At 53.4% G+C, this 25,670-nt stretch overlaps 3 protein-coding genes and 15 non-coding genes across 19 annotated transcripts in view; 1 reads left to right on the top strand and 17 right to left on the bottom strand.

Annotated features, from left to right (window-relative positions):
• Positions 1-101: 101 nt before the first annotated feature.
• Positions 102-7,328, bottom strand: CWC25 (CWC25 spliceosome associated protein). 2 transcript variants are annotated; one of them, XM_075523012.1, is made up of 10 exons: positions 7,222-7,328; positions 6,610-6,782; positions 6,125-6,361; positions 5,333-5,402; positions 4,678-4,805; positions 4,366-4,435; positions 3,683-3,873; positions 3,015-3,101; positions 2,257-2,418; positions 102-948 (listed from the first exon to the last, which is right to left on the bottom strand). In XM_075523012.1, the coding sequence occupies exons 2-10, from the start codon at positions 6,642-6,644 to the stop codon at positions 834-836; spliced, it is 1,095 nt and encodes a 364-aa protein (XP_075379127.1). In that variant the 5' UTR covers positions 6,645-6,782; positions 7,222-7,328; the 3' UTR covers positions 102-833. The 2 variants fall into 2 exon arrangements, with proteins under 2 accessions (XP_075379127.1, XP_075379126.1); XM_075523011.1 differs by having other exon boundaries at positions 7,169-7,294.
• Positions 7,329-8,249: 921 nt separating this feature from the next.
• Positions 8,250-8,321, bottom strand: TRNAC-GCA (transfer RNA cysteine (anticodon GCA)). Its single transcript has one exon. It is a non-coding gene; the product is annotated as a tRNA-Cys (tRNA).
• Positions 8,322-8,719: 398 nt separating this feature from the next.
• TRNAC-GCA (transfer RNA cysteine (anticodon GCA)) lies at positions 8,720-8,791 on the bottom strand. Its single transcript has one exon. It is a non-coding gene; the product is annotated as a tRNA-Cys (tRNA).
• A 401-nt stretch (positions 8,792-9,192) lies between these two features.
• Positions 9,193-9,264, bottom strand: TRNAC-GCA (transfer RNA cysteine (anticodon GCA)). The gene has a single exon. It is a non-coding gene; the product is annotated as a tRNA-Cys (tRNA).
• A 436-nt stretch (positions 9,265-9,700) lies between these two features.
• TRNAC-GCA (transfer RNA cysteine (anticodon GCA)) lies at positions 9,701-9,772 on the bottom strand. The gene has a single exon. It is a non-coding gene; the product is annotated as a tRNA-Cys (tRNA).
• A 395-nt stretch (positions 9,773-10,167) lies between these two features.
• Positions 10,168-10,239, bottom strand: TRNAC-GCA (transfer RNA cysteine (anticodon GCA)). The gene has a single exon. It is a non-coding gene; the product is annotated as a tRNA-Cys (tRNA).
• Positions 10,240-10,526: 287 nt separating this feature from the next.
• On the bottom strand, positions 10,527-10,598 carry TRNAC-GCA (transfer RNA cysteine (anticodon GCA)). The gene has a single exon. It is a non-coding gene; the product is annotated as a tRNA-Cys (tRNA).
• A 3,575-nt stretch (positions 10,599-14,173) lies between these two features.
• Positions 14,174-14,245, bottom strand: TRNAC-GCA (transfer RNA cysteine (anticodon GCA)). The gene has a single exon. It is a non-coding gene; the product is annotated as a tRNA-Cys (tRNA).
• A 398-nt stretch (positions 14,246-14,643) lies between these two features.
• Positions 14,644-14,715, bottom strand: TRNAC-GCA (transfer RNA cysteine (anticodon GCA)). The gene has a single exon. It is a non-coding gene; the product is annotated as a tRNA-Cys (tRNA).
• Positions 14,716-15,113: 398 nt separating this feature from the next.
• TRNAC-GCA (transfer RNA cysteine (anticodon GCA)) lies at positions 15,114-15,185 on the bottom strand. Its single transcript has one exon. It is a non-coding gene; the product is annotated as a tRNA-Cys (tRNA).
• Positions 15,186-15,621: 436 nt separating this feature from the next.
• Positions 15,622-15,693, bottom strand: TRNAC-GCA (transfer RNA cysteine (anticodon GCA)). The gene has a single exon. It is a non-coding gene; the product is annotated as a tRNA-Cys (tRNA).
• Positions 15,694-16,088: 395 nt separating this feature from the next.
• TRNAC-GCA (transfer RNA cysteine (anticodon GCA)) lies at positions 16,089-16,160 on the bottom strand. Its single transcript has one exon. It is a non-coding gene; the product is annotated as a tRNA-Cys (tRNA).
• Positions 16,161-16,447: 287 nt separating this feature from the next.
• TRNAC-GCA (transfer RNA cysteine (anticodon GCA)) lies at positions 16,448-16,519 on the bottom strand. The gene has a single exon. It is a non-coding gene; the product is annotated as a tRNA-Cys (tRNA).
• A 2,211-nt stretch (positions 16,520-18,730) lies between these two features.
• On the bottom strand, positions 18,731-20,779 carry RPL23 (ribosomal protein L23). The gene is made up of 5 exons (XM_075523067.1): positions 20,644-20,779; positions 20,306-20,389; positions 19,878-20,006; positions 19,090-19,203; positions 18,731-18,861 (listed from the first exon to the last, which is right to left on the bottom strand). Exons 1-5 carry the CDS (start codon positions 20,654-20,656, stop codon positions 18,779-18,781), a joined length of 423 nt encoding a protein of 140 aa, XP_075379182.1. The 5' UTR covers positions 20,657-20,779; the 3' UTR covers positions 18,731-18,778.
• LOC142419944 (small nucleolar RNA SNORA21) lies at positions 19,562-19,694 on the bottom strand. The gene has a single exon (XR_012778671.1). It is a non-coding gene; the product is annotated as a small nucleolar RNA SNORA21 (small nucleolar RNA).
• Positions 20,780-21,100: 321 nt separating the features above from the next.
• TRNAC-GCA (transfer RNA cysteine (anticodon GCA)) lies at positions 21,101-21,172 on the bottom strand. Its single transcript has one exon. It is a non-coding gene; the product is annotated as a tRNA-Cys (tRNA).
• Positions 21,173-23,351: 2,179 nt separating this feature from the next.
• On the bottom strand, positions 23,352-23,423 carry TRNAC-GCA (transfer RNA cysteine (anticodon GCA)). Its single transcript has one exon. It is a non-coding gene; the product is annotated as a tRNA-Cys (tRNA).
• A 351-nt stretch (positions 23,424-23,774) lies between these two features.
• The window catches only part of LASP1 (LIM and SH3 protein 1), a 35,335-nt gene continuing 33,439 nt past the window's right edge, over positions 23,775-25,670 (top strand). The window contains exon 1 of the mRNA XM_075523065.1: positions 23,775-23,927. Coding sequence (XP_075379180.1) covers positions 23,859-23,927 — 69 coding nt within the window. The 5' untranslated portion in view covers positions 23,775-23,858. The remainder of the gene's footprint in view (positions 23,928-25,670) is intronic.

The raw sequence follows: 25,670 nt of genomic DNA, 5'->3' as shown, positions 1-25,670 counted from the left end.
ACGGCCTCCCGGGCCCTCACCAAACCTTCCCTTTGACAGTGAGGTCTGCCCCTCCCACCCTCAAAAGCCACAAAGAACATTTAAAAATGACAGTAAAGTTTCTTAATTAAAAAAAAAAAATCGACCTACACTGCTGTACATATACACATTACTTACATTACAAAATCCCAGAGAAATATTTGCTGTATCAGCTACGCTCTGCTCATTTCCTTTCCCTCTGAAACAGCTCCCTTTGGGTCAAACACCATTCAAATCTGTGAGCAATTAAATAACGGCTACAGATATTTTGCAGACTCGTCTAACATCACGCTCCAAACCCACACCTGAAATGGTGACAGTATTGAACAGGATTTTGTCTGTTACTTGTGTAGCTTTATCAAACTCCATCAAATTAACTCACACGTGAATCTGTTCTGCTCCAATTTTTACAGACTAACAAAAATAGGTCTTTTGCTCTGTCATATAAAGAGCTCGGACAATCTGCCCAATGTAGAAAGCAGTTACCACCTGGCATAATCTGGTAATAACAATATACAAAAATGATACCAGTCAAGGTGCAGAGAGAAGGAAAAGATCTGGCAATACGTTAAAAATAGAATACAAAGGCTCACGAGTTCTCCAGCAAAGGTTTGCTTGCAAGGTCATACTCATTACAGATGTAGTCACAACGCCAGAAGTCCAGAACACGCTGCAGGCTGCAGCACAGAAATCCAGCGCCTCTTTGGGAGATGGAACTGTTCCTGTAGAGAACAGCGAGTCTGTGCTGGAGGTCTCTCACCTTTGGGAATAACTGTCCATTTAACTTCTGCACAGGAGCAGAGGAAGAACAAGTTTCATCTCTGCATAAAGTTTTTTTCCAAGGCAGCGGGAGTCCTCTGAAGGGAGTGGATATTGCGTTTCACCCGATCTTCTAGGGTCGAAGTAGATGCACTCTCTAGTTTTAAGCGACTGCAGAAAATGGAATCAAAGAAAGATATTAGAGTCCCTTTCCAAACATGACACCATTTCTAGCAGGATTCACCACCCCCAAGTCATCTACCTAAGTTAATCTAAATAGAAAACAGCAAATTATTTCCTACGAAAGTCTGCAGCGAAAGAACTGAATAGCTTTTAGTTTGGCTTGTAACAGATTCAATGCCTTATTTAAGGTCAGTGCTCAGAAATACATTGTCAGTAGCTCTCGAGTCTCCTCTGTCTTCCAAATATAACTAACTGTTAATTACAAATGCATCCGTCACAGGGGACTTGGTTGCTTTCTGTGAAGCAAACGAGGGAAAAGCAATGTGTTCCTGAACGGAGGGCAGCGGTCCTCCGGGAGCCCGAATGCCAGAGCCCATGCTGTAAATGACTACATTAGCTACAGGAGAGAGAAGGGATCCTTGTGACCACTCGCTTGCTTTTACTACTTCAGATCACGCTGCCGTGCTTTTCTGAATGATCTCCTTCATGCCCATCTCTCTCTTCAAACTACAGGCCAATAAGCACAAAGTTTGTTAGCTCAACCAGTTGCTTCTGCCCAGGGAAACACATAAAAATCTCTCTCCACAAGAAATTTTGCTCATTGAGAAAACCTATTGTGATTTATGTGACCCCACCTTTATGTGATTTATGCCACCCTTATGTGACCCCAGCTCTGGGCAGCTTCAGGAATTAAGTATACATTCTCCTCTGATTAATTTATAAAGCCTGGAGAATACTATGCTGCAGCAACTCCAAAATACATTCTACTGCCATAGGATCTTTCTTACACACCCCTGCACTTTCTGGAAGGCCTTGTGCTGCTGAATTTCCTTTGCCTGCCATGTGGGCAGCCCCTTAGAAGGGACTGTAAGTTACCACCTGTGTTTAGAAATGGTCTTATTTCTTGTTGAGCACAGGTTTCAGTCCCACAAGCTCTTGGCACACAGACTCCCAGTGGACTTGCAGGCCTGAAACTGTTGCAAGCTCCTAAAAACAGAGAACTTTTAAATGTCTGCATGTAAAACACTACTAGGCATTTCAACAGGATGGCAAAAAAATAACTGATTATGGGTTTCTGAGTCTGACTACCAAGGTCATCATAGAAATAGCTATCTTGCGGGTTAAGAAGAGAATTTGGGAACAGTAGATGTCACCAGTTCTACTGTAAAACACAGTAGACATGGATCTGACACCCTAATCTGAAACACCTCAGCCCGTTGAGGCCATCACTCACTCCTCAGAAGCTGTGGCCTGTATTTCCCTTGAATGAAAAGGCAGATGATAAAAGACACTCACTTGAAGAACTTCCCATCTCGGGAGTCGAGTTTCTCCAGTTCTCGCTCCAGCTCCTCCTCCTTTCGGTGTTTCCTGAGGTTGTTTGCTCTCTCCTCTTCCCGCCACTTGGCATTTTCCATCATTTCCTGGCGTTTACGCTCTAGTTCCTCTGGAGAGATCTTTCTATTTGTGTAGAAAACACCACTGCTGTGACTCAATAGCATGCTGGGTCCCACCCCCCTCTTGCTTTCCATTCTTTAAGATGATTTACAATCCCCCAAATTAGGGGTGTTTAACATGGTTTTTTCTTTGGTAGCCAATCAGCAAAGCTTGTAAGTACAAGTCTAAATGTTCTGCTTTACCAAGCCCCTAGCAAGAGTCTGTTTTCTCCCTCTTTTCAGCCTTCTTGTTTTTAATTGACTGGTAAGATGATGCTGTCAAGGTCATATTTTCCTGATGACAGTGAAACAGAATGCTTCTAATTAACAGTCCATGGGACAAAGAGTGACTTCACATTACTGCCTTGCACAGTGACGCGAGACACATGGAAAACCAGCAACCATGTGAATTGGTTTGGGAAGCTGTCCAAGGTGTTAACTAACAATCAAGCTCAAGAGCACCAAACTGAGCACTTCAGGACTCTCTGTCCGACTTTCTGGACATCCGATCCAACCTATTTTAATTAACAGAATAAAATTTGGTTCACAGATTACACCCAGCTGTTCCACAATCACCAGGACAACTTCCATCCAAAAGCAAAGGGACAAGATCTTGCTTACCTCGTGTAACCCGGAGTATGCTGTCGTCGATAGCTCTTTTTAGGGGAAGGGCTTCTAGCTCTCCCTTTCTCCTCCCGATTGCTATGTCTGCAACCCATAAACAACCTTATTAGGACAGATGAATATACATTATCACACCTCTAAACTTTCCCCGGAATTTTTGTATACATTCTGAAACCGAGATGTCTCCCGTAACTGCAGGACTGTTACCTGTCAGCTTTGAAAAAAAATTCTAATTACCCTTAATATACTGTACATTTCCATCTATTTTTATTCAGTTTTAATTATTTTGTCAGCAAACAATAAACACCTGGTACCTGATTTTATCAGCATTTAGTAAAGATAATTCAACAATTATAAACACATTTTAAAGAGAATCGGTGGCCCAAATAAAGCACAGTCACAAGCAATACCTAGAGTGTGCCTAGAAAGAGGGTGTCCCAAATAAAAAGTGCAACTGCAGACAGCACGTCCCCTCCAGGAGCTATCCTGTGTGCTTCTGCACTCTTGCACAACTGCTCAGCTCCTGCCTTTATACTCACAACTGAGCAATAATGTGGCCAGAACACTAAAGCGGTAGAAGGAGACTGAATAAGAGGGATTTGGATTCTAGAGAACTCCCCCACCAGCAGGCCTAGGTTTACATTATCCAGGTTAGCCGCACTCACTGTTTACTGTGTCTAGAAGGAGATCTTGACCCCCTGCATCCCACTTGTTCTGAATTCTTCTTGCTAGAGCGTCTCTGAGGAGAGCGGGACTGGCTCCTGGACCTGGAGCGATCCCGGTGCTTGTGGGGGGCCCTCTCCTGGCCGGCAGCTGGAGAGCTCCGAGACCTGTGGCTCTGGTCAGAGTCTCTAACCTGGAATTCAAAAGTGTCTTTCAGGAGAGATGTCTTATGAGAGCACAACAACAATGTGAGGCCACAAGAGGAGACCTCAGACTACGCTAACTGCAGGAAGGAGTGTACATTGTGGTTTTCATTTACTTATCCCACTTCCTAGGTTCTTATTAACACCTGTGTCTAAAAAGATTGTTTCTGTATCATGTTCAGTAAACTAAACTGCCAAGACAGTCAAGCAGATTATTTAAACAGATGTGTGACTCTGAAGAGAAACTGAATAAAACTTAACTTGAATTCAGAGCAGACAAAAGCCCTACCAGGATCTGAACAACTTTAATTTCAAGGTTTAGATGGCTCCAAACTGAATATAAAATTTATTATATATCACGTCCCCCTCATAATGCTCTTCGCACCGGTGAAGCAGTCTTGCAACAAACTGCCAAAACTCTTGCTCTTCCCTAACTCGGGGCACTTGCTACTGAAAGAGCTGTGCGAAACACACGTACTTACCTGTAAGCCATATCCTGGGACTTTGGAAGGAGCAGGTTTCCGGGAAGAACTGTTCATCCTCTTCTGAGACCTAAAGAGAAAACCAAATAGTACTTTTGAAGCAGATGAAATTTAAGAATACAGTATTTTTTTTAACATTAAAATGTCATAAAAATAATGATGCAAAAACAATGAAGTAACATATAGAAACATTTAGGCAAATTAAGAGCATTAATTAGAAAGATAAAACTCAGAGAGGATTAGAAAAAGTAATGAAAAATAAACAAATTAACCAGGAAACATGGTATTTTTACTAAAAACCTCAAAACATACTTATTTTTGCTTCGGTCCTCATCACTGCTGTCACTTTCACTGCTAGAACTGCGATGTCGATGTTTCTTGTGCTTCTTCTTCTTCTCTTTCTTCTTCTTTTTCTCTTTTTTATCTAAACTGTTTTGCAGCTATAAAGCAAGACACCATTTCATTAGTAATAATTACTGTCTCTACACTTGGGCAGTCAGTATCACAAGGCAAAGTAACAGAGTTCTCTGTGGAAAGGCTCCTGGAACAAAACCTAAACTAATTAACAAGGTCCTCTCTCAAAACTAAAGAGCTTAATGGAGTCTTCCCTAGTGTGAGTTCAGTATTAGTGCATGTCAAATCCCATGTCTGCAATCACTCTGTAGTATTAAATCAACAATTAATCACTAGCTAAAAAAAAAAAACCAAAACACACACCAGAAGAGCAAGAAGAGTAAAATAACACTGAACTTGAAGAGAAATTAATTCCTGCTGAGAGACTGATATAGAGCCTTATTCTATTATATCAGGATTACAGAAAGCTGAATTCATTCTGGTTTTCTGTGAAGAGTCAGGAAACAGAACTCAGTTCTTTGTCCTAAATGATACTAATTTTGACCTATGATCCTCTCCTTGGTTCACTGTATTCTGTGCTTTGAGTCTGAAAGGAGTACTGAGATACACCTACCAATTCTTTGATTTTCTTCATTTTAACAGGATTATTCAAAACTTCTCTCTTCTTTTCCTCCTCCTTCTTTCTAAAGCAGAAAAAAACATATTATTGAAAAAAGGATTTTAAAACAACTGAAAATATTGTATATTCATGAAAGACACCAATCAAGTGCAAGCTCTAAAAATTTATAAAGCAGGAAAACAGGCAAATTTTGTACATTCAGCAAAACAGATCCAACTAAGGAGTCGTCTGCCCTTTCCTTCTCCATTTAAGAGTGCAACTAGTAGGGTAAACAAAAATTGTTACGATCGATCTGCCTACAACGCTAATAAATGCCTGAACTCTCAGAGCAGACCAGATATATTCACATACACATAAAAGGGTGAGCTAAGCTGGTAGAGACAAATCAATATGGAAAAACAACCTTTGCATTTATATGTATTTACCAACTAACAGCTAGATGATCTATACGATGATCATCAGCTCGTTCAGGTCACAAAATCTTAGATTTGAAATCAAGTCAGCAAAATCATCCAGAAGCAGCAAAGTGACTCAAATATGTTATGTGACGTTATGTTGCTGTGTCTAGAACACACAACCAAAATCCTACTAATCACGTAAGTGGCTGGTGACCTCTGCGTGGCCAGGACTGCCACCTACAGCCCAGAGCTCACAAGCAGGCAGACATAGCTTTGAGGAACAGACACAACAGCAGTCTTTACAAGGACAAAGAAGACAGCTCTTCCCGAGCTGCTAATACTGATGTTTTGCCTCATCTACTACTGCTTTGAGCTCCACATTTAGTACCTTATCATGAAAAGTGGATCCTCCCGGATTTTGTTTGCCATATCTAGGACAGAATTGGCACCCGTCTTGGCAAAAATGGAGCCTGGGAGAAGCCCAGTCTCATTGGAACAGCCTGCATCCTTGTCTTCTGTCTTCTCAAAGACGTATTTGTCCACAGGGCGACCCATAAGATATTCCTCTCTGTTCACCATGCCGCCAGGACCCTGGTACATCCACTCCAACTTCTCTTCTCTCTTCCTATTGCAAACAAGACAATTTTATTTATGCTTCTCACAGTTCTAAAGTTACACTTATGAATGTATGCAACTATAAACTATAAATTCATGTTATGAATGCAACTATAAACTTTTTATCATCAGAAACATGAAACCCATGAATCTCTGGGGCACTGACAGCACCTGTACCACCTCACCAGACAGTGCTCACCCCCAGAGGATTACAAGCACTGGTAACCACCGGTCTGGAGGGCACCAGCCCCACCTCACCTGACGGTGCCCATGTCCTCAGCGTATCGCTGCATTTCCTCACGCGCCCGCTCCTCCTGCAGCTCCCGCTGCAGCTCCTCGATCTTCTTCCGCTCGGCTTCATGTTTCTGCTCGGCTTTCCACACCTTCTCCACATTGCGCAGGGTCTGCGGGTGCCAGCTCTTCTTCAAGTTCTGCAGGAGGGCGCAGACCGCACCGGGACCGTTAACACAGGGCCGCCAAACCCCGCCCGCCGGTCCACACACGCCTTCCCTCGCCCGCGGCCACGGGCAAGGGCCCGCTCGGAGCCGCCGCGCCTCCCCCCAGCCTTGCGGCCCCACGGGCGAGGCCCGCGGAACGGCACACGTTTCCCCCCGCCCCACCGAGGCCCGCTCGGACGCACGGCCCCGCTGCCAGGGCCGGGGAACGGCCGCAGGCCCCGGCCGAACCGCGCCTCATGGGCCCGCCTGGCAGCGAGCCCGAGCCCAGGCCGGCACCCGCAGCCCCGGGACAGACTCGCAGCCACGCCCGGCCCGGCCCGGCCCGGCCCGGCTCCCCCCGGGACCGGCACCCTCCTCACCAGGTCGCCTCCCCCCATCGCGGCGCCCGGCCGAGCGCTTCCCCCGCCGCTACCGGGCCTGCACCGGCGTCATCACCACGCGCCGCGGCGCCGCCTCTGCCGCGCCGCGCGGCCCAGAGGCCTCACTTCCGCCGCGGCGCTGCGGGCAGCCGCCAAGATGGCGGATGACAGCGGGCCACGGCCGGCCCCGCCGCCACAGCCGATGCGGGCCCTGGGCAAACAGGAAAGAGGGACAGCGCCAGCGCGAGCTCCCCGGCTAAAGGAGCAGGTGGACCGGCGTGCGGCACGCGGGGCTCCGCTGTCCCCGCGGCTGCGGTGTCCCCGGCGCCGCCGGTCCCGAGAGGGCAGGGCCCGGTGCCGCTGGGAGCGGGCCTGCCGGGTCTTTTCTTTCCCACACCAGCGGTACCGATACCCCGAGGGGCGGAGCTCAAACTGGGGCGGCCCTGAGCGAGAGCTCTCCCGTGCGCTCACACCGCTGCGTTCGTAAAGCGCGGTGCGGGGCTGCGTCGGCTCGGGGGGCGGCCCGGGCGGGGCTAGAACCGGCCACCTCCCGGTTCCCAGCCCGGCGCCTTGCCCCTGAGCCGGCTCTTCCCGCCAAACGCCTCCCCGACGCCTCCCCGCGCCGGGGGCGCGGCTCAGGGGTAGAGCGTCCGGCTGCGGGGCCACAGCTTGCCGGTTCGAGCCCCGGGGCCCCCACAGCCGTGCCTGAGGCAGCAGCTGCCCTTCAGCGACCCAGCCACGGGCTGCTTTCTACATCGCAGCCCCAGCTCCCTCCAGGGAACGAGGCAGCAGAGGTCCCCACGTCCAGGCAGGCGTTCCCCTTGCTCTTTACCACGAGTAAACTACTCAAACAGGAAAAACGAGACCAGCAGCACCCCTGTTGAGCCAGCTTCTGTGTCTGTACCTGCGGTATTCAGGAGAAGAGAGGGAAGAATGTCAAAGTCCAGTTCATGCTTGGCAGAAGGTCATCAAGTCATTTCCAAGGCCTCTTACCCCTCACTCACAAGCCCCAAGCAGAACTCTGCATTTTCTTCTTTCGGTGACCAATTTTGGCAAAAGGAAGGGGGAAGGTGAAGAAAAGAGGGGGCACCTGGAGTTGAACCAGGGACCTCTTGATCTGCAGTCAAATGCTCTACCACTGAGCTATACCCCCTGGATCAACACCTTCCACAAGGAGATTTCAAAAACATTCCTGGAGACACACACAACTTTTTATGTCCAGTGCTTAGACTCCTTCACTTGACAGCCCCCTCTGCATCTTAATGGGCCTGACAAAGGCTGTACAGGCACATAAATATAAGAAGTGATGATAAATATCATTACGACCAAGAATTAAGAACAGAGACAAGTGCACACAGACGCCGAGTAGTTTCTCACACAGTGCACAACCCCTGCAGTTTCCTAACAGCCAGAGCCTCACTACCTGGAGTGCTGACACGCAGAAAGCAGCCTTCACTGCACAGCCCAAGCTCACAAGCCCCAAGAAGAGCTCTCCATCTTCTTCTTTCTGTGAAGAATTTTGGCAAAAGGAAGGGGGAAGGTGAAGAAAAGAGGGGGCACCTGGAGTTGAACCAGGGACCTCTTGATCTGCAGTCAAATGCTCTACCACTGAGCTATACCCCCTGGATCAACACCTTCCACACGGAGATTTCAAAAACATTCCTAGAGACACACACAACTTCTTAGGTCCACTCCTTAGATTCCTTTCCTTGACAGCCCCCTGTGCTGCACCTTCATGGGCCTGCCAAAGGCTGTACACAGAGTTAAATATAATAAAGTATGATAAGCAGCATTACTGCAGAGAATTAAGAACAGAGACAAGGACACACAGACGCCGACTGGTTTCTCGCACAGTGCACAACCCCTGCAGTTTCCTAAGAGTCAGAGCCTCACTACCTGGAGTGCTGACACGCAGAAAGCAGCCTTCACTGCACAGCCCGAGCTCACGAGCCCCAAGAAGAGCTCTCCATCTTCTTCTTTCTGTGAAGAATTTTGGCAAAAGGAAGGGGGAAGGTGAAGAAAAGAGGGGGCACCTGGAGTTGAACCAGGGACCTCTTGATCTGCAGTCAAATGCTCTACCACTGAGCTATACCCCCTGGGTGCACACTCTTACAAGGAGCAATAAAAAAAACTTCATATATTAAGCTCAGCTTTTATGTCCACTGCCTAGAGTCTTCTATATGACAGCACTCTCTCTTGCATGCTAATGCACAAGCAGAACTGTGCACAGAGAGCTCCTGCAGACAATCTGGAGACAAACGCACACAGACAGGGTCTCATTACGCACACAAAATAGATCCCCAGCAGTTTCCTCCTTGATCAAAACAACGACTGCTATGGCCACGCAACGAACGTTGCGTCTTCACTTCATCGCTGGCACGGATACTGATTTTCACAGGAAGCGTTTACTTGAGTGCTCAGTAGCTTGAACACGGAAGCCGAGAGACCTGCCTTCCGTGCACAGCACAAGCACAGTGGATCCAAAAGCCAGGAATGCTGCTCATACTTTTTCCTGGAAAAAGCACAGCCCAAAGGGGGCACCTGGAGTTGAACCAGGGACCTCTTGATCTGCAGTCAAATGCTCTACCACTGAGCTATACCCCCTGGATCAACACCTTCCACAAGGAGATTTCAAAAACATTCCTAGAGACACACACAACTTCTTAGGTCCACTCCTTAGACTCCTTTCCTTGACAGCCCCCTGTACATCTTAATGGGCCTGACAAAGGGTGTACAGGCAGATAAATGTAATCAATTATGTTACATATGATTATGACCAAGAATTAAGAACAGAGACAAGGACACACAGACGCCGACTGGTTTCTCGCACAGTGCACAACCCCTGCAGTTTCCTAACAGCCAGAGCCTCACTACCTGGAGTGCTGACACGCAGAAAGCAGCCTTCACTGCACAGCCCGAGCTCACAAGCCCCAAGAAGAGCTCTCCATCTTCTTTCGGTGACCAATTTTGGCAAAAGGAAGGGGAAAGGTGAAGAAAAGAGGGGGCACCTGGAGTTGAACCAGGGACCTCTTGATCTGCAGTCAAATGCTCTACCACTGAGCTATACCCCCACCTGCCACACACCTGCCCACCAGAATCCGCCCTCTGAGCCACGAGCACAGCAAAGCACAGCACAGCAAATCCATCCCAGGACAAGGAGCAGCTGCTCTCGGAATACTCCTCTCTCTCCTCACAAACACCCCTCTGCCTGTCCCCTTCTCCTGTGGGAATCTACTCCTTCTCCTCTCCCCAGCACCCCAGCAAACGGAGGACGCAGCCTGCAGACGGTCTGTGGGAAAAGCATTGAAATAAAGAGCTCCAGAGCAACAGAATCTGTTGAAAAAAGGAAGGGGAAAGGAGGGGGCACCCGGATTTGAACCGGGGACCTCTTGATCTGCAGTCAAATGCTCTGCCCCTGAGCTATACCCCCACCTCGGCAGCACTGCCAGGTACGGCTCCTTGCGGGCAGTCACCAGGCGGCTCCGCTGCATTCCACTGCCTGCGCTCACCGCACCTGCACCGCTGCCTCTCCTGCACAACCGACCTCGCCTTACCCCTCCTTGTACCTTAAATCCCACCCCCGGTCTCTCGACACACTTGCAGCCAGGCTCCTGGGGGCCAAGATCATGAATCCCCAGTTCTTCTTCTCTAAAACGGCCCATCGTGCGCAACGAAAATACCTCAAAACACTGACTTCAAAACACTGATGGAGGCACTCGGCTGCACATCTGTTTGGTCTCGGCGTGTGCCCTGCCGTTAGAGAGCGCACCAGCCTCCACGAGGAACTGCCTGCCACAACACCTCCCACCCTGCCCACAGCCTCTCTCTCTTCCCCAGCTGGCTGCCCAGGGCCCGGGGACAGGGACAAACAAACGCCCAAAGCATTTCATCCAACTAGCGTGCCGTGCCCGCCTCACAAAAAGTCACAACAACTCAAAAAGCCAGCACGAGCTCTTCACATACATCAAGGGAGAACACCTTTATTTTAGCGGTGGCTCCTTACTCACAAGCAGGCCTCTGCATCTCTCCCCAGGCCTGAGGAACAGCTCCTTCGTCCGCACTGCACTGGAGAGACGCTCACCGCTCAGAAAGAGATCGACTTCGGCCGCAGGTTTGGAGCGCTGCGGTGACAGCCAGAGCGCCCGCTGTACCCTTCCGCGGGTTCCACGTCTGCTGGGAAGAAGCCACAACCGCTCGCGGGCTCCGGGGAACGGCCTGGAGAGAAGAGAGCTGCCCTCAGTCCATCCAAGTCCCTTTCCAGGTTTACCCTCCCCAGCTGCTGCCGGTGGACAGCTCCCGAGTATCCGGCAGGAATGTCTCAGCAACAGTTTTTAGGCCACAATGTTTTGCACATTCATGGTGGTTTGGCCAAACAGCTGTTCAAAAACACCCAGGTTCATTTTTACATGACTCAGCAAAGCATTGCACTCCAGACAACCCCACCTGACGAGCTGTGAGTAGGACACGTACCTGCACCCCCCAAACTCCTGTTCACGTACCTCTGTTCCGCCTCGCAGCCACGGAACGAATCCACTGGCCAGCCCTCCCTGTGTGCATGACCGCAGCGCTGCAAGAAAGAGAGGAAGAACCAAAATCGAGGACTGAAACAAGCTGCAGTAACGGGGCTAGGAGAAATCACGCAGGAGCCGGAGGAACAGGGCATACCTTTGAGGAGAGGCAGATTTTTGTGCCCAGTGCAAAGTGTTGCATTCTAAAGTGATTTGGAACAGGGCTGTACAGAGAAATAAGCCTGAGAGCTGGTTCCGTACTACTCAAGTGCCCGGCAGCGCAGCTCCTGCTTCCCTACAAGCATCTCCAGCAGCAGAAAAGGAGGAAGTATAGAAGATGTGGAGACAGGAATCATTAAATCTCGCAGGACAGCTACACCTGATCATCCCTGGTACATCCACCCCAACTCCTCTTTTCCTACTGCAAACACGAGCATTTTCTTTTCGATCACAGGCTTCTAAAGTGTGACGGAGTTTAAGGCACTAGCCTCTGAAGGTGAGAAACATCAAACGCCCATTTCCACAGAAAGGGAAACATTTTCGCCTCAGAGACCTTCAACTCTCAAGCCCTGGCAAGAGAACTTATTATTTAATGTGAAGCTATGCGTCACAGCTACAGAGACACACAGCTGATGTTTAACTTAATTAATCTCTTTCATTAAGTTCATCTTCATTAAGGAAGAAGTAAAGTACCTGCCTCTTCTACATAAACGGTGCCATGTGACTAACTGCCTAATGACACTTCACCCTCCGCTCGTAGCAGAGCCGTGACAGTTACAAAGAAAGCCCCAAGCCAGTTTCAAGAAAGCTTCCCTGCGCACAACCTCCTCCGGGCAGAAGACAGCAACACCACCACCGAGACAAACACCTACCTCGGGGGCACCGGCAGCCCCCGCAACCCCTCACCGCAGGGTGCCCACGGCCTCAGCGCATCGCCACGGCTCCTTCAGCTTCCTCCGCTCGGCCCCAGGCTTCTGCTCGGCTTTCCACACCTTCTCCACACTGCGCAGGGTCTGCGGGTGCCAGCTCTTCTTCAGGTTCTGCAGGAGGGCGCAGACCGCACCGGGACCGTTAACACAGGGCCGCCAAACCCCGCCCGCCGGTCCACACACGCCTTCCCTCGCCCGCGGCCACGGGCAAGGGCCCGCTCGGAGCCGCCGCGCCTCCCCCCAGCCTTGCGGCCCCACGGGCGAGGCCCGCGGAACGGCACACGCTTCCCCCCGCCCCACCGAGGCCCGCTCGGCCGCACGGCCCCGCTGCCAGGGCCGGGGAACGGCCCCAGGCCCCGGCCGAACCGCGCCTCACGGGACCGCCTGGCAGCGAGCCCGAGCCCAGGCCGGCACCCGCAGCCCCGGGACAGACTCGCAGCCACGCCCGGCCCGGCCCGGCTCCCCCCGGGACCGGCACCCTCCTCACCAGGTCGCCTCCCCCCATCGCGGCGCCCGGCCGAGCGCTTCCCCCGCCGCTACCGGGCCTGCACCGGCGTCATCACCACGCGCCGCGGCGCCGCCTCTGCCGCGCCGCGCGGCCCAGAGGCCTCACTTCCGCCGCGGCGCTGCGGGCAGCCGCCAAGATGGCGGATGACAGCGGGCCACGGCCGGCCCCGCCGCCACAGCCGATGCGGGCCCTGGGCAAACAGGAAAGAGGGACAGCGCCAGCGCGAGCTCCCCGGCTAAAGGAGCAGGTGGACCGGCGTGCGGCACGCGGGGCTCCGCTGTCCCCGCGGCTGCGGTGTCCCCGGCGCCGCCGGTCCCGAGAGGGCAGGGCCCGGTGCCGCTGGGAGCGGGCCTGCCGGGTCTTTTCTTTCCCACACCAGCGGTACCGATACCCCGAGGGGCGGAGCTCAAACTGGGGCGGCCCTGAGCGAGAGCTCTCCCGTGCGCTCACACCGCTGCGTTCGTAAAGCGCGGTGCGGGGCTGCGTCGCCTCGGGGGGCGGCCCGGGCGGGGCTAGAACCGGCCACCTCCCGGTTCCCAGCCCGGCGCCTTGCCCCTGAGCCGGCTCTTCCCGCCAAACGCCTCCCCGATGCCTCCCCGCGCCGGGGGCGCGGCTCAGGGGTAGAGCGTCCGGCTGCGGGGCCACAGCTTGCCGGTTCGAGCCCCGGGGCCCCCACAGCCGTGCCTGAGGCCGCAGCTGCCCTTCAGCGACCCAGCCACGGGCTGCTTTCTACATCGCAGCCCCAGCTCCCTCCAGGGAACGAGGCAGCAGAGGTCCCCACGTCCAGGCAGGCGTTCCCCTTGCTCTTTACCACGAGTAAACTACTCAAACAGGAAAAACGAGACCAGCAGCACCCCTGTTGAGCCAGCTTCTGTGTCTGTACCTGCGGTATTCAGGAGAAGAGAGGGAAGAATGTCAAAGTCCAGTTCATGCTTGGCAGAAGGTCATCAAGTCATTTCCAAGGCCTCTTACCCCTCACTCACAAGCCCCAAGCAGAACTCTGCATTTTCTTCTTTCGGTGACCAATTTTGGCACAAGGAAGGGGGAAGGTGAAGAAAAGAGGGGGCACCTGGAGTTGAACCAGGGACCTCTTGATCTGCAGTCAAATGCTCTACCACTGAGCTATACCCCCTGGATCAACACCTTCCACACGGAGATTTCAAAAACATTCCTGGAGACACACACAACTTTTTATGTCCAGTGCTTAGACTCCTTCACTTGACAGCCCCCTCTGCATCTTAATGGGCCTGACAAAGGGTGTACAGGCACATAAATATAAGAAATGATGATAAATATCATTACGACCAAGAATTAAGAACAGAGACAAGGACACACAGACAGGAAGAAGTTTCTCACACAGTGCACAACCCCTGCAGTTTCCTAACAGCCAGAGCCTCACTACCTGGAGTGCTGACATGCAGAAAGCAGCCTTCACTGCACAGCCCGAGCTCACGAGCCCCAAGAAGAGCTCTCCATCTTCTTCTTTCTGTGAAGAATTTTGGCAAAAGGAAGGGGGAAGGAGCAGAAAAGAGGGGGCACCTGGAGTTGAACCAGGGACCTCTTGATCTGCAGTCAAATGCTCTACCACTGAGCTATACCCCCTGGATCAACACCTTCCACACGGAGATTTCAAAAACATTCCTGGAGACACACCCAACTTCTTAGGTCCACTGCTTAGATTCCTTTCCTTGACAGCCCCCTCTGCATCTTAATGGGCCTGACAAAGGCTGTACAGGCACATAAATATAAGAAATGATGATAAATATCATTATGACAAAGGATTAAGAACAGAGACAAGGACACACAGACAGGAAGAAGTTTCTCACACAGTGCACAACCCCTGCAGTTTCCTAACACTCAGAGCCTCACTACCTGGAGTGCTGACACGCAGAAAGCAGCCTTCACTGCACAGCCTGAGCTCACGAGCCCCAAGAAGAGCTCTCCATCTTCTTTTTTCTGTGAAGAATTTTGGCAAAAGGAAGGGGGAAGGAGCAGAAAAGAGGGGGCACCTGGAGTTGAACCAGGGACCTCTTGATCTGCAGTCAAATGCTCTACCACTGAGCTATACCCCCTGGGTGCACACTCTTACAAGGAGCAATAAAAAAAACTTCATATATTAAGCTCAGCTTTTATGTCCACTGCCTAGAGTCTTCTATATGACAGCACTCTCTTTTGCATGCTAATGTACAAGCAGAACTGTGCACAGAGAGCTCCTGCAGACAATCTGGAGACAAACGCACACAGACAGGGTCTCATTACACACACAAAATAGATCCCCAGCAGTTTCCTCCTTGATCAAAACAACGACTGCTACGGCCACGCAACGAACGTTGCGTCTTCACTTCATCGCTGGCACGGATACTGATTTTCACAGGAAGCGTTTAGTTGAGGGCTCAGTAGCTTGAACACGGAAGCCGAGAGACCTGCCTTCCGTGCACAGCACAAGCACAGTGGATCCAAAAGCCAGGAATGCTGCTCATACTTTTTCCTGGAAAAAGCACAGCCCAAAGGGGGCACCTGGAGTTGAACCAGGGACCTCTTGATCTGCAGTCAAATGCTCTACCACTGAGCTATACCCCCTGGATCAACACCTTCCACACGGAGATTTCAAAAACATTCCTAGAGACACACCCAACTTCTTAGGTCCACTCCTTAGACTCCTTTCCTTGACAGCCCCCTGTACATCTTAATGGGCCTGACAAAGGCTGTACAGGCAGATAAATATAAGAAATGATGATAAATATCATTATGACCAAGAATTAAGAACAGAGACAAGGACACACAGACACCAACTGGTTTCTCGCACAGTGCACAACCCCTGCAGTTTCCTAACAGCCAGAGCCTCACTACCTGGAGTGCTGACATGCAGAAAGCAGCCTTCACTGCACAGCCCGAGCTCACAAGCCCCAAGAAGAGCTCTGCATCTTCTTTCGGTGACCAATTTTGGCAAAAGGAAGGGGGAAGGTGAAGAAAAGAGGGGGCACCTGGAGTTGAACCAGGGACCTCTTGATCTGCAGTCAAATGCTCTACCACTGAGCTATACCCCCACCTGCCACACACCTGCCCACCAGAATCCGCCCTCTGAGCCACGAGCACAGCAAAGCACAGCACAGCAAATCCATCCCAGGACAAGGAGCAGCTTCTCTCGGAATACTCCTCTCTCTCCTCACAAACACCCCTCTGCCTGTCCCCTTCTCCTGTGGGAATCTACTCCTTCTCCTCTCCCCAGCACCCCAGCAAACGGAGGACGCAGCCTGCAGACGGTCTGTGGGAAAAGCATTGAAATAAAGAGCTCCAGAGCAACAGAATCTGTTGAAAAAAGGAAGGGGAAAGGAGGGGGCACCCGGATTTGAACCGGGGACCTCTTGATCTGCAGTCAAATGCTCTGCCCCTGAGCTATACCCCCACCTCGGCAGCACTGCCAGGTACGGCTCCTTGCGGGCAGTCACCAGGCGGCTCCGCTGCATTCCACTGCCTGCGCTCACCGCACCTGCACCGCTGCCTCTCCTGCACAACCGACCTCGCCTTACCCCTCCTTGTACCTTAAATCCCATCCCCGGTCTCTCGACACACTTGCAGCCAGGCTCCTGGGGGCCAAGATCATGAATCCCCAGTTCTTCTTCTCTAAAACGGCCCATCGTGCGCAACGAAAATACCTCAAAACACTGACTTCAAAACACTGATGGAGGCACTCGGCTGCACATCTGTTTGGTCTCGGCGTGTGCCCTGCCGTTAGAGAGCGCACCAGCCTCCACGAGGAACTGCCTGCCACAACACCTCCCACCCTGCCCACAGCCTCTCTCTCTTCCCCAGCTGGCTGCCCAGGGGCCGGGGACAGGGACAAACAAACGCCCAAAGCATTTCATCCAACTAGCGTGCCGTGCCCGCCTCACAAAAAGTCACAACAACTCAAAAGCCAGCACGAGCTCTTCACATACATCAAGGGAGAACACCTTTATTTTAGCGGTGGCTCCTTACTCACAAGCAGGCCTCTGCATCTCTCCCCAGGCCTGAGGAACAGCTCCCTCATCCGCACTGCACTGGAGAGACGCTCACCGCTCAGAAAGAGATCGACTTCAGCCGCAGGTTTGGAGCGCTGCGGTGACAGCCAGAGCGCCCGCTGTACCCTTCCGCGGGTTCCAGGTCTGCTGGGAAGAAGCCACAACCGCTCGCGGGCTCCGGGGAATGGCCTGGAGAGAAGAGAGCTGCCCTCAGTCCATCCAAGTCCCTTTCCAGCTTTCCCCTCCCCAGCTGCTGCCGGTGCACAGCTCCCGAGTATCCGGCAGGAATGTCTCAGAAACAGTTTTTAGGCCACAATGTTTTGCACATTCATGGTGGTTGGGCCAAACAGCTGTTCAAAAACACCACCACTTTACGAACCACTGCAAGAGCCTGGTGCTTTTGTCCGTCATTACCTATGTTCCTGCTCCAAATTCTCTGAGGCTTTGCTCCCTTCACCACCCTCCTTCCTCCGCTATAACCTGCCTGCACCTAAAACATTAGGAGTAGCACAAAAGTACCTCAGAATTCTCTAAGGGAGAAGCGAAGCATGCTCTGGAACAGGTAAATGCCAGCGCAGATGGAGGCAAGCCCAACCCCACCAGGGGCTGCCTGAGGTCCAAGTTGCAGCCAGCCCCAGGAGCCAGTCAGGGGGAGCAGCACCCCATTACCTGCCCCGTGGCCCCCAGCAGCACACGTGCTGGGGTCAGTCTGGGTGTTACAGGGCACCAGGGCCACGATACCCAGGCCAAAGTCACCCCTATTTTCACTTGCGAGCACAGGTCCAAGGGCCCCTAGTGGCCCTTGCTCAGGAGGGCCAGAAAACACGCTGCTGCAGTTCACACCCAAACACATTCCTTCCTCTGCTTCAGCCAGAGGAACACCAGGAAAAATCACAAGCAACCTCACGTAGCGTAAGGAGCTTTTGCTTAGACATACCTTCCGACTCCCATCTCGAAGTCTTTCAGCTGATCTTGAAAGTTCAGCTCACCCCTTCTACCTGCAATTAAGTCAGTGATCTCAGGGCCTGTTTCACCACTGATGGAGGGCGACAGGCACGTGCTTCAGCCGCAACCTCAGCCAGCAGCAGTGGGCTTGATGTGTCCTTGCACACCTTCAGCAAGGTCTAATGAACATTCTTCCAGAGCTCGCTGTCCAGAATGAACTCTGCAGCTCATGGGACACATCAGCTTCAGGCAGTATTTCTCCCCCCCCCACCCCCCGAACCACAGCAGTATCTCTCAGCATTTAAATTGCCCATTCTGGAAGAAAATTCCAGACCTACAATTTTGAGAGCCCCTGTACGAAGGCTTCTTGTAGAAAGGCTTTGGGAGACACCTCCCAGTTTCTATTCGTGCATACCTAAATCGGATGAATTCAGTCAGTATTGCTAAAGTTTAAGTCATTCCAGTGCAACCCCCTTCCAGATATTTTCCAGTAGTACAGGAACCTGCCTGAAAAAAGAGACTTATCATCGCATATTGAAACTCCAAATCCCATTTTCCTGCTGAAGTATACATCCATACAAGGAGTTCCGTAAAAAAGTTTCCCAGAACTAACTCCCTCATTTTAACACTGTCCTGCTCAGCAGAGGAGGGCGCTTTGGCAAGAAAGACACTTATTTGGTACAAGGACTTTTATTTTATCTCTACGAAGATGAACGCGTTTATGCAATGCTTCCTGCATTGGAGGCTATCCTGGGCCACAGATCTGCACACTCCTTAGCCACGGGGCCTGTGATGGCGGAGCCTGGAAAACAGAAAAGGATGACAACCCATTAGAGGACCGAGTAGGTGCACAGATTGTTCAGGGCAACATTTTACACGAACACTAGCTCGGCCCGATTGCGCTCTCCCGAGTCTGAGGAGAATCCGGGTCCTTTTGCCCGGGAGAGCGCAGCCCTCTGACTGGCAACGCTGACCTACCACCCCCTCCACGTTCCCCTTTTGCCCCATGCACCACGATTCTTGTCCGTACCTTTCATTTCACCTTTATTATTTACTATCACTCCTGCGTTGTCTTCAAAGTAGAGGAACACCCCATCTTTTCTCCTGTACGATTTCCGCTGCCGAATGACCACTGCTGGATGGACTGCAAAGAGAAACGAGCAGCTCGGTATCGCAAACATCATGTTAAGCACACAGTCCAGCAACAGATAGCCCGGAGGAACTGTTCTGCCGCAGCATCCAACTCGATGCATGCATTTGGGACATTGAGGGGTTTTTTTGCATCTCATATTTGCAGTGCTGCGCTAAGAGAAGCTACAGTTTATAGTCAACAGTACACTTAAAACTGTGTAACACTTACAGCTGCGTCTACACTTAGACAATTCCGTTTTTTACCAGTTCTCCACCTTTATTTCTGAACATACGATCAATTCACAGACAATATTCAGCAAGAACTCCTCCCTTCCCCTCCAGAGCAGCAGTAAACCTTCTTTTCCAAGGCAGAATGTCACACCGCTGATTGAAACAAACAGCACAAGCTGCCACTTCACCCAAAAGCGATGCCTTTGCTCTGCCCTTCCACGACAACTCCCTGAGCCACTGCACACAGACCCAGCAAGTGCTTTTCAGAAGGGTGGAGGTGATGCTCCTGAGATTCGGTGCCCACGTTCTGTGTCAGTTTGAGGGAGGAATCGTGCTCCCTTTTGATGAGCGGCCTGCCTCTCCATCCCTCGAAGGAGGGACGCTACAGCGCAGGCAGGCTCTCGGCAGGAGCTGCCCGTTGGTGCGGCAGGACTCACCACTCCTCTCCACACTCACCCTTCTTCCTCAGCTCTGGCTTGCCCTTCTTGACGGTAGCCATCACCATGTCGCCCACGCCAGCCGCCGGCAGCCTGTTCAGGCGCCCCTTGATCCCCTTCACGGAGATGATGTACAAGTTCTTGGCACCTGCGGAGAGAAGCACCGGCATTAACCAGCCTGTCCGGGAAGACGGTTTCCCTGTCAAATCACCGACCGAAGCAAACAGCACGGGCTGCTGCTTCACCCCAAAGTGACACCATCGCTGTCTCCTTCCACCACACCCCACCGAGCCACAAGCCCAGCCCCAACAAGAGCTTTTCAGAAGGAAAACTGTTTTTTTACGAACTCGTTCGACAGCTGGTTGCCCTCTGCGTTACAACAGGCGTCTCCTTCCCCGGCTCAAGCCCCAGAGGCGGGCGGAGGAACACGGCGGCGGCCACGCTCACCTGTGTTGTCCGCACAGTTGATCACAGCTCCCACCGGGAGACCGAGGGAAATGCGGAACTTCGCACCGGAGGAACCGCCGCGTCCTGCGGGTCGAGAAGAAGATTAAAACCCCGGCGACGGAGCGCAAACAGGCTCCAGGCAGCGGGGAGCCAGCCCGGCCTGCACCTCCCCGGGAGGTGTTAGTGACAGCGGCTGCGGCCTCCGCTCCCGGCCGGGGCCGGACACCGCTCCCCGGGCCCCAGCTCCGCCAGACCCCGCCCGAGCAGCGATCCGGGCGCCCGCCACCCCGGGATGCCGCGGGGCGTCGGATGGAACCGGATACCGGCACCCCCCTCACCTCGCTTCGACATCTTGGCGCCGGAAGAGAGGGAGGCGCGCGGAGGACGCCGGGATATGGGGCCGCCCCGCCCCTCCCGCTCTGCCGGACGTCACGTGGCGAGGCCGGCCGGCCCGCCTCACGTGGCGGCGGGGGAAGTCACGTGGCGCTGGCGGCGGGGGCCCGAGGCGCCCCCTAGAGGCGGCGGGGAGCGGCACCCCCGGTACCGGGAGCACCGGGAGGAGACGGGAGGGGCGGAGCCGCGGCTCCCTCAGGGCTGCGCTCCCCGCTCCCCACGCGTGCCACGGGCTGGCTCGGAGCGGACCCTGCGGTGCGCCGCGGACACGGATAACGGGGAAGGCTCTCGAACCGGTCCCCGCCGGCAATAATTCGGGGCGAAAAACCTTCTTTTTACGTTTTGGGTTGCGGGGAAGGGGAGAAAAGGAAGGAAAGGAAAAAGGGGTGCGGGAATAAAATGAGGGGGCACCCGGATTTGAACCGGGGACCTCTTGATCTGCAGTCAAATGCTCTGCCACTGAGCTATACCCCCGCCCGCCGAACGCTGCGCTCCTCGCCGCCTTCCCGCCTCTGCCGCCGGGCCGCTGCCGCAGCGGGACCGCGGGGCACGACCCCCCCCTTCCCCGGTGCCCCTCGCACCACGGGGGCTGCGGGGACATTCGCCCGGAGCCGCCGAGCAGGAGGGTTTGGTGGACGGGGTGGCCCCCTCCCGACGGGCACTTTGGGGACCGGCAAAAGCCCGGGCTGGCGAGGAGCCACCCGCGGGGGTTTGGGGACCAAGAGCGCGAACAGAAAAGCAGAAGCGAGAGCAGTAATTCGTTATTTTCCAAGCTGGTGAAAAACATTTGCAGGCAGCCGAGTTATGCCCACGATTCATGGCTCCTGCCGGGAGCCGCGTTAGCAGGAGAGCGGCCGCAGCGTCCTGCGTCTCTCACCGGGCTCTTGACAGCGAGTCGAGAAATGAATTTTTCTGTGTTATCAAGAAGGAATTGCCCTTGTCTGGGTTTTGCCTCCACGTGTTTTTTTCAGCCCTAGTGATTCTGCAAATTCCAGTGTAATTTAATCACAAAGCGAAAGAGACTTTTGCCTAGTGGCACTAAATGATTTTTTATTTACTCAGGGATTGCCTAAATCTAATTTCAGGAGGAAAGCACAAGCGATGCTGCTTGTAATATTTCATCTACCTGCTCCTCTGAGCGCTCTGCGTAGAGCTAAGAAAGCATCCTGACAGCCTGAAAGCCAATAACGAGAAATACATGTTTAAGATAATAACTTCAGAAAGCAAAGAGGTATCCTGCCGTTTCACGGCTATAAAATCAACCGCTAACAGTAAACGCGTGGTTTGTAGCTAATGCGAGACGAGTACTGGAGCATTGTCTGGCATTACAACGTAAATGTATTGCAACGCAGTGCTACCCGGCATGCTATGATTTCTTCGAGCCGGGTCCCGGGATATCAGCTCGCGCCCGTCGCCCGTGCAAAGTCACCAGGAGGAAAGCGCAGGCCACGCTGCAGCGTCGACCCAATCGAGGGGCCGGGTGCTTCGGATACCAGACATGATGCAGCTCATGAAAAGAAAAAAGAGAAAGAAAAACTGCAGCTGGAGCCGGGCCTCCGCAGAGCGATGCCCTCGGCCGCCCCCAGGAATCGCTCAGGGGTGAGGCTGAACCGGTGGTGTACACCCAAAATGTCTGGGTGATGAAGAGCCTCCCTCACCCCGCAGCGTCTCCCGAGCCAAGAGAGGAAAAACCACCCACAGCATCCCGAAGAGCTGGATAAGCAGAAAAGCGCGTCTTATTTTAAGCTGCGATGGGCCAGGAAAGGGTGGGAGGCTGTTTCGGGGGGCTGGGAAGTGTTGGGTGAGGTGATCAGAAAGGGAAGGAGTGGGCGCCTTTGTGAGAGGATCAGAGAAGCTGCTTTTAAAACGAAGGAAGCCAATTTTAAGCTGCATCCTGAAATGAATAAGGGGGAAGAGAGCCGAGCGCAGCCTCGTTTGATGTGGGTGTGCTTTATTAAAGCCTGCCTGCAAACAGCGATTGCTGAGGCTTGTTCTTTTCTAACAGGCTCCGGGAAGGGGAATTAAGGTGTCGTTATCTCCCGATAGAAATTGAATTAATGTTCTTACTGAGGCTTTTGTAATGTAATAACCCGAATCGACCGGAGTCGATGCTGACTCGCCGCACGTCACTGTGGAAGGGCCGTCCTGCACACGCAGGAAGGACCCGCACGAACCGGGGCTGTGCGTTACCCCACGGGGCTGGAGCCGGCCGTGCAGAGGTCGAGATGCTTCTGCTCACATTCGTGTCGATGCGTTTCAAGAAAATGACGCTAAAAATGTCAACCCGGTTGGGAATTGGATTTGATAAGCGCCTTGCCAAGCGTAGACCCAGAGATGAGGGATGCTCCCTCTCGCCCACGCGGGTCTCTGACCTGCCTTTCGTGGATCATTTCCCGTTAAAAAACAAGTCGTTATTTCTCGCACCTCTGCTTTGCACCTCGAGGCGACTTGGTGCTAGCACCCAACTTCCCGAAGGGAGAGAGCTCGCCAAACTACCACGGCTCTCCTCGCCCTGCACCAGCGTGGGGCTGTCACGGTGGGTTTGGTTTTTTTTTCCGGCTGCGTCACGCAAAATTATATAGGTGGAATCACGTGTGGGAGAGGCGAGGAGGGAGGAGAAAAAAAAAAAAAAAAAAAAGAAAATTCAAATGTGAGGGGGCACCCGGATTTGAACCAGGGACCTCTTGATCTGCAGTCAAATGCTCTACCACTGAGCTATACCCCCGGCTGCCGCAGCAACCGCCGGGCGCTCGCTTACTGCGGCCCCACGCGTGCGCGCCCCCCCCCCCCCCCCCCCCCCCCGGCCCCCCCCGTTCCACGCGCGGACGCCGCGTTCGCGGCGTCCGCGCGTGGAACGGGGGGGGCCGGGGGGGGGGGGGCGCGCACGCGTGCAAAGTGCCACGCGTGCGCGTGGGGGTGGGGGGGTTGCCAGCGCTCCCGCCCACGCCGCGCTTTGCGCGCCGCGGGGCGGCGAGGGTGTACGTGTGCGTGCACGCGCGCGTGGGTGGGCGCCACGCCCCCGCGCGCGTGCCCCCGGTGCCCCTCCCCTTCCCCCCCACCCCCCCCCCCCACCCCCCGGTCTATTTAGGGTGGCGGCGGGGCGGGCGGAGGCTCAGAAGCAGCGGCGGCACCGGGTGGGAGCGAACCCCGAGTTTCAGCCATGAACCCCAACTGCGCCCGCTGCGGCAAGATCGTCTACCCCACCGAGAAGGTGAACTGCCTGGATAAGGTGAGTGCCACGCCCGTGGGGGGGGCAGGGGTCTCCCCCGTGGGGGGGGGGGGGGGGGGCAGGGGTCTGTGAGCTCTCCCGTGGGGCTCCCCCGGGGTGGGGTGGTCTCCCCACCCCGCTCCCTGTGGGGTATCTCCACGCTGCCCGCCCCTATCTCAGAGTCCTAGGGCTCGCCCTACTGCGGGACCCCGGTTATCCCGTGGGATCGGGACCCACGCTCCTTCCAGCCCCGGGGTACCGGAGGTGCCGCCTCCTCGTACCGTGCCGGGGGACGTGGACGGGAGCCCTTTACCCGAGCGGTTGCCGGCAGCGTCCGGGCCTTTTCCTTATATATAATTAAAAGGCAGCAGCAGCCCCAGCCTCGCGGGAAGCTGCAGCCGGGCGCCTGCGGAGCAAAGCAACAGTTAACGCTTCCCCCGAAGCCGGGAACCTCATCTGGTTTGCATTAACCGAGCTTTTTTTTTTTTTTTTTGTATTTTCATCTTCCATCCCAATTGATACTTCTCTGTTCCAGAACTCAAGCTGTCTAGTTTGTGCTGCCTGCCTTAACCGAGTGCGCAAGTGCTTTGAGTGTCTCTTTTTTTTTTTTTTTTGTTGGGTTGGGGTTTTTTTTTTTGGGAGGGTTTTCCCATCAAAAATAAAGCTGCGATGAAGCCTGTCTCTGCCGGTGCTGGAGGTGAGCTCTGGCGGCGGTGGTGTCTCCATCCCCGGTGCTGCACGGTTCCCGTGGGATTTGCCTCCGAATTAACCCCTCCTGGAGAGCCGAGCCGCTCTCCTCCCCCTCCTCTTCCAGGCTTTCGGGACGACCAGTTTAGGGACTAAAAAAAGTAACTTCAAGAATGCGTGGATCTCGGCAGCGGCATTCCTGAGCTTCAGCAGACCCTGTTGCTCGCATTTTTAACAGATGATGTTTCTTCCTGAAGCTGGGAATGGCTTGAAGCTGAACTATCAGCCCTGTGTCCCAGGGACCGTCCTGGCTGTTCGGAGCAGTGAAGTGGCTCTGTTTTCTGGAGCCTGTGCTGGCCTCCAGTAGCTGCAGGGTATCCAAATTGTGGATAATTCCAATTATGGATAATTGGAAGGGAGCTGGGGGGGGACGACCCGTTGCTTCCTCTTGCTCAGCCAGTGTCTGGGGCTTGTTCTGCTTCTGAGCTGGCAATTGTGTGTTGCCATGAGGGCATGACTGATGTGCATCCTGAGGCAGCGGATTGTAGCTGGTTGGGAGCAGGCAGGAGGCTGCAGTCATCATCTTGTACTTCTAGGGCTCTTATTAGCTTTCTCTTGCTACAAATCTTGCGTGGTCAGCCTTGCAATACAGCACGCCCCTAACCAAATGGCTTCCCCCCCCCACCCCACCCCCCCTCCCAACTCCCCTTGTGTTAATTTTTCCTGGGGTTTCTGGCTGGTGAGGTGGCAGCTGGAAAAGCCTACCCACGTCCCATAAAAGCACAGGATAAGCACAGTGTTATTCGGGTGGCTGTCCCCCTGTTTTCGCTCTACCCTGAGCAAAGTCGAAAGGGCAGTTCTGGCGTTGTTTGCATAAGCGCAGCTAGCGCTGAAGTTGAACCGCAGGCAGCAATAATGAAGGGCTTCTGGGAGGAGAAGTGTGCACGTCGCTGCCTTTAAGCTTTCAGTGCCTGTGCTGGTGTGTTGATAAGCAGACGTGCTTGGTTTTCTCCTGGTAGTGAAATCAGGAAAGTCTGTTTCCCTTCTAAGATTTACAGCAAATGAGGAAAACTTGCT

This window comes from Mycteria americana, chromosome 22 (genome assembly GCF_035582795.1).
Source record: "Mycteria americana isolate JAX WOST 10 ecotype Jacksonville Zoo and Gardens chromosome 22, USCA_MyAme_1.0, whole genome shotgun sequence".
Lineage (NCBI taxonomy): Eukaryota > Metazoa > Chordata > Aves > Ciconiiformes > Ciconiidae > Mycteria > Mycteria americana.
This window is presented reverse-complemented; position numbering and strand designations above follow the sequence as displayed.

Coding starts and splice junctions, on each gene's coding strand:
- CWC25 (XM_075523011.1), bottom strand. Junction 6,362..6,609: donor GAGGACATGGGCACCGTCAG/GTGAGGTGGGGC, acceptor TGTTTGCAATAG/GAAGAGAGAAGAGAAGTTGG. Junction 2,419..3,014: donor CATACTCCGGGTTACACGAG/GTAAGCAAGATC, acceptor CTACACAAATAG/AAAGATCTCTCCAGAGGAAC.
- RPL23 (XM_075523067.1), bottom strand. Junction 20,007..20,305: donor CAACTGTGCGGACAACACAG/GTGAGCGTGGCC, acceptor TTCTCTCCGCAG/GTGCCAAGAACTTGTACATC. Junction 19,204..19,877: donor GCCAGAGCTGAGGAAGAAGG/GTGAGTGTGGAG, acceptor TTCTCTTTGCAG/TCCATCCAGCAGTGGTCATT.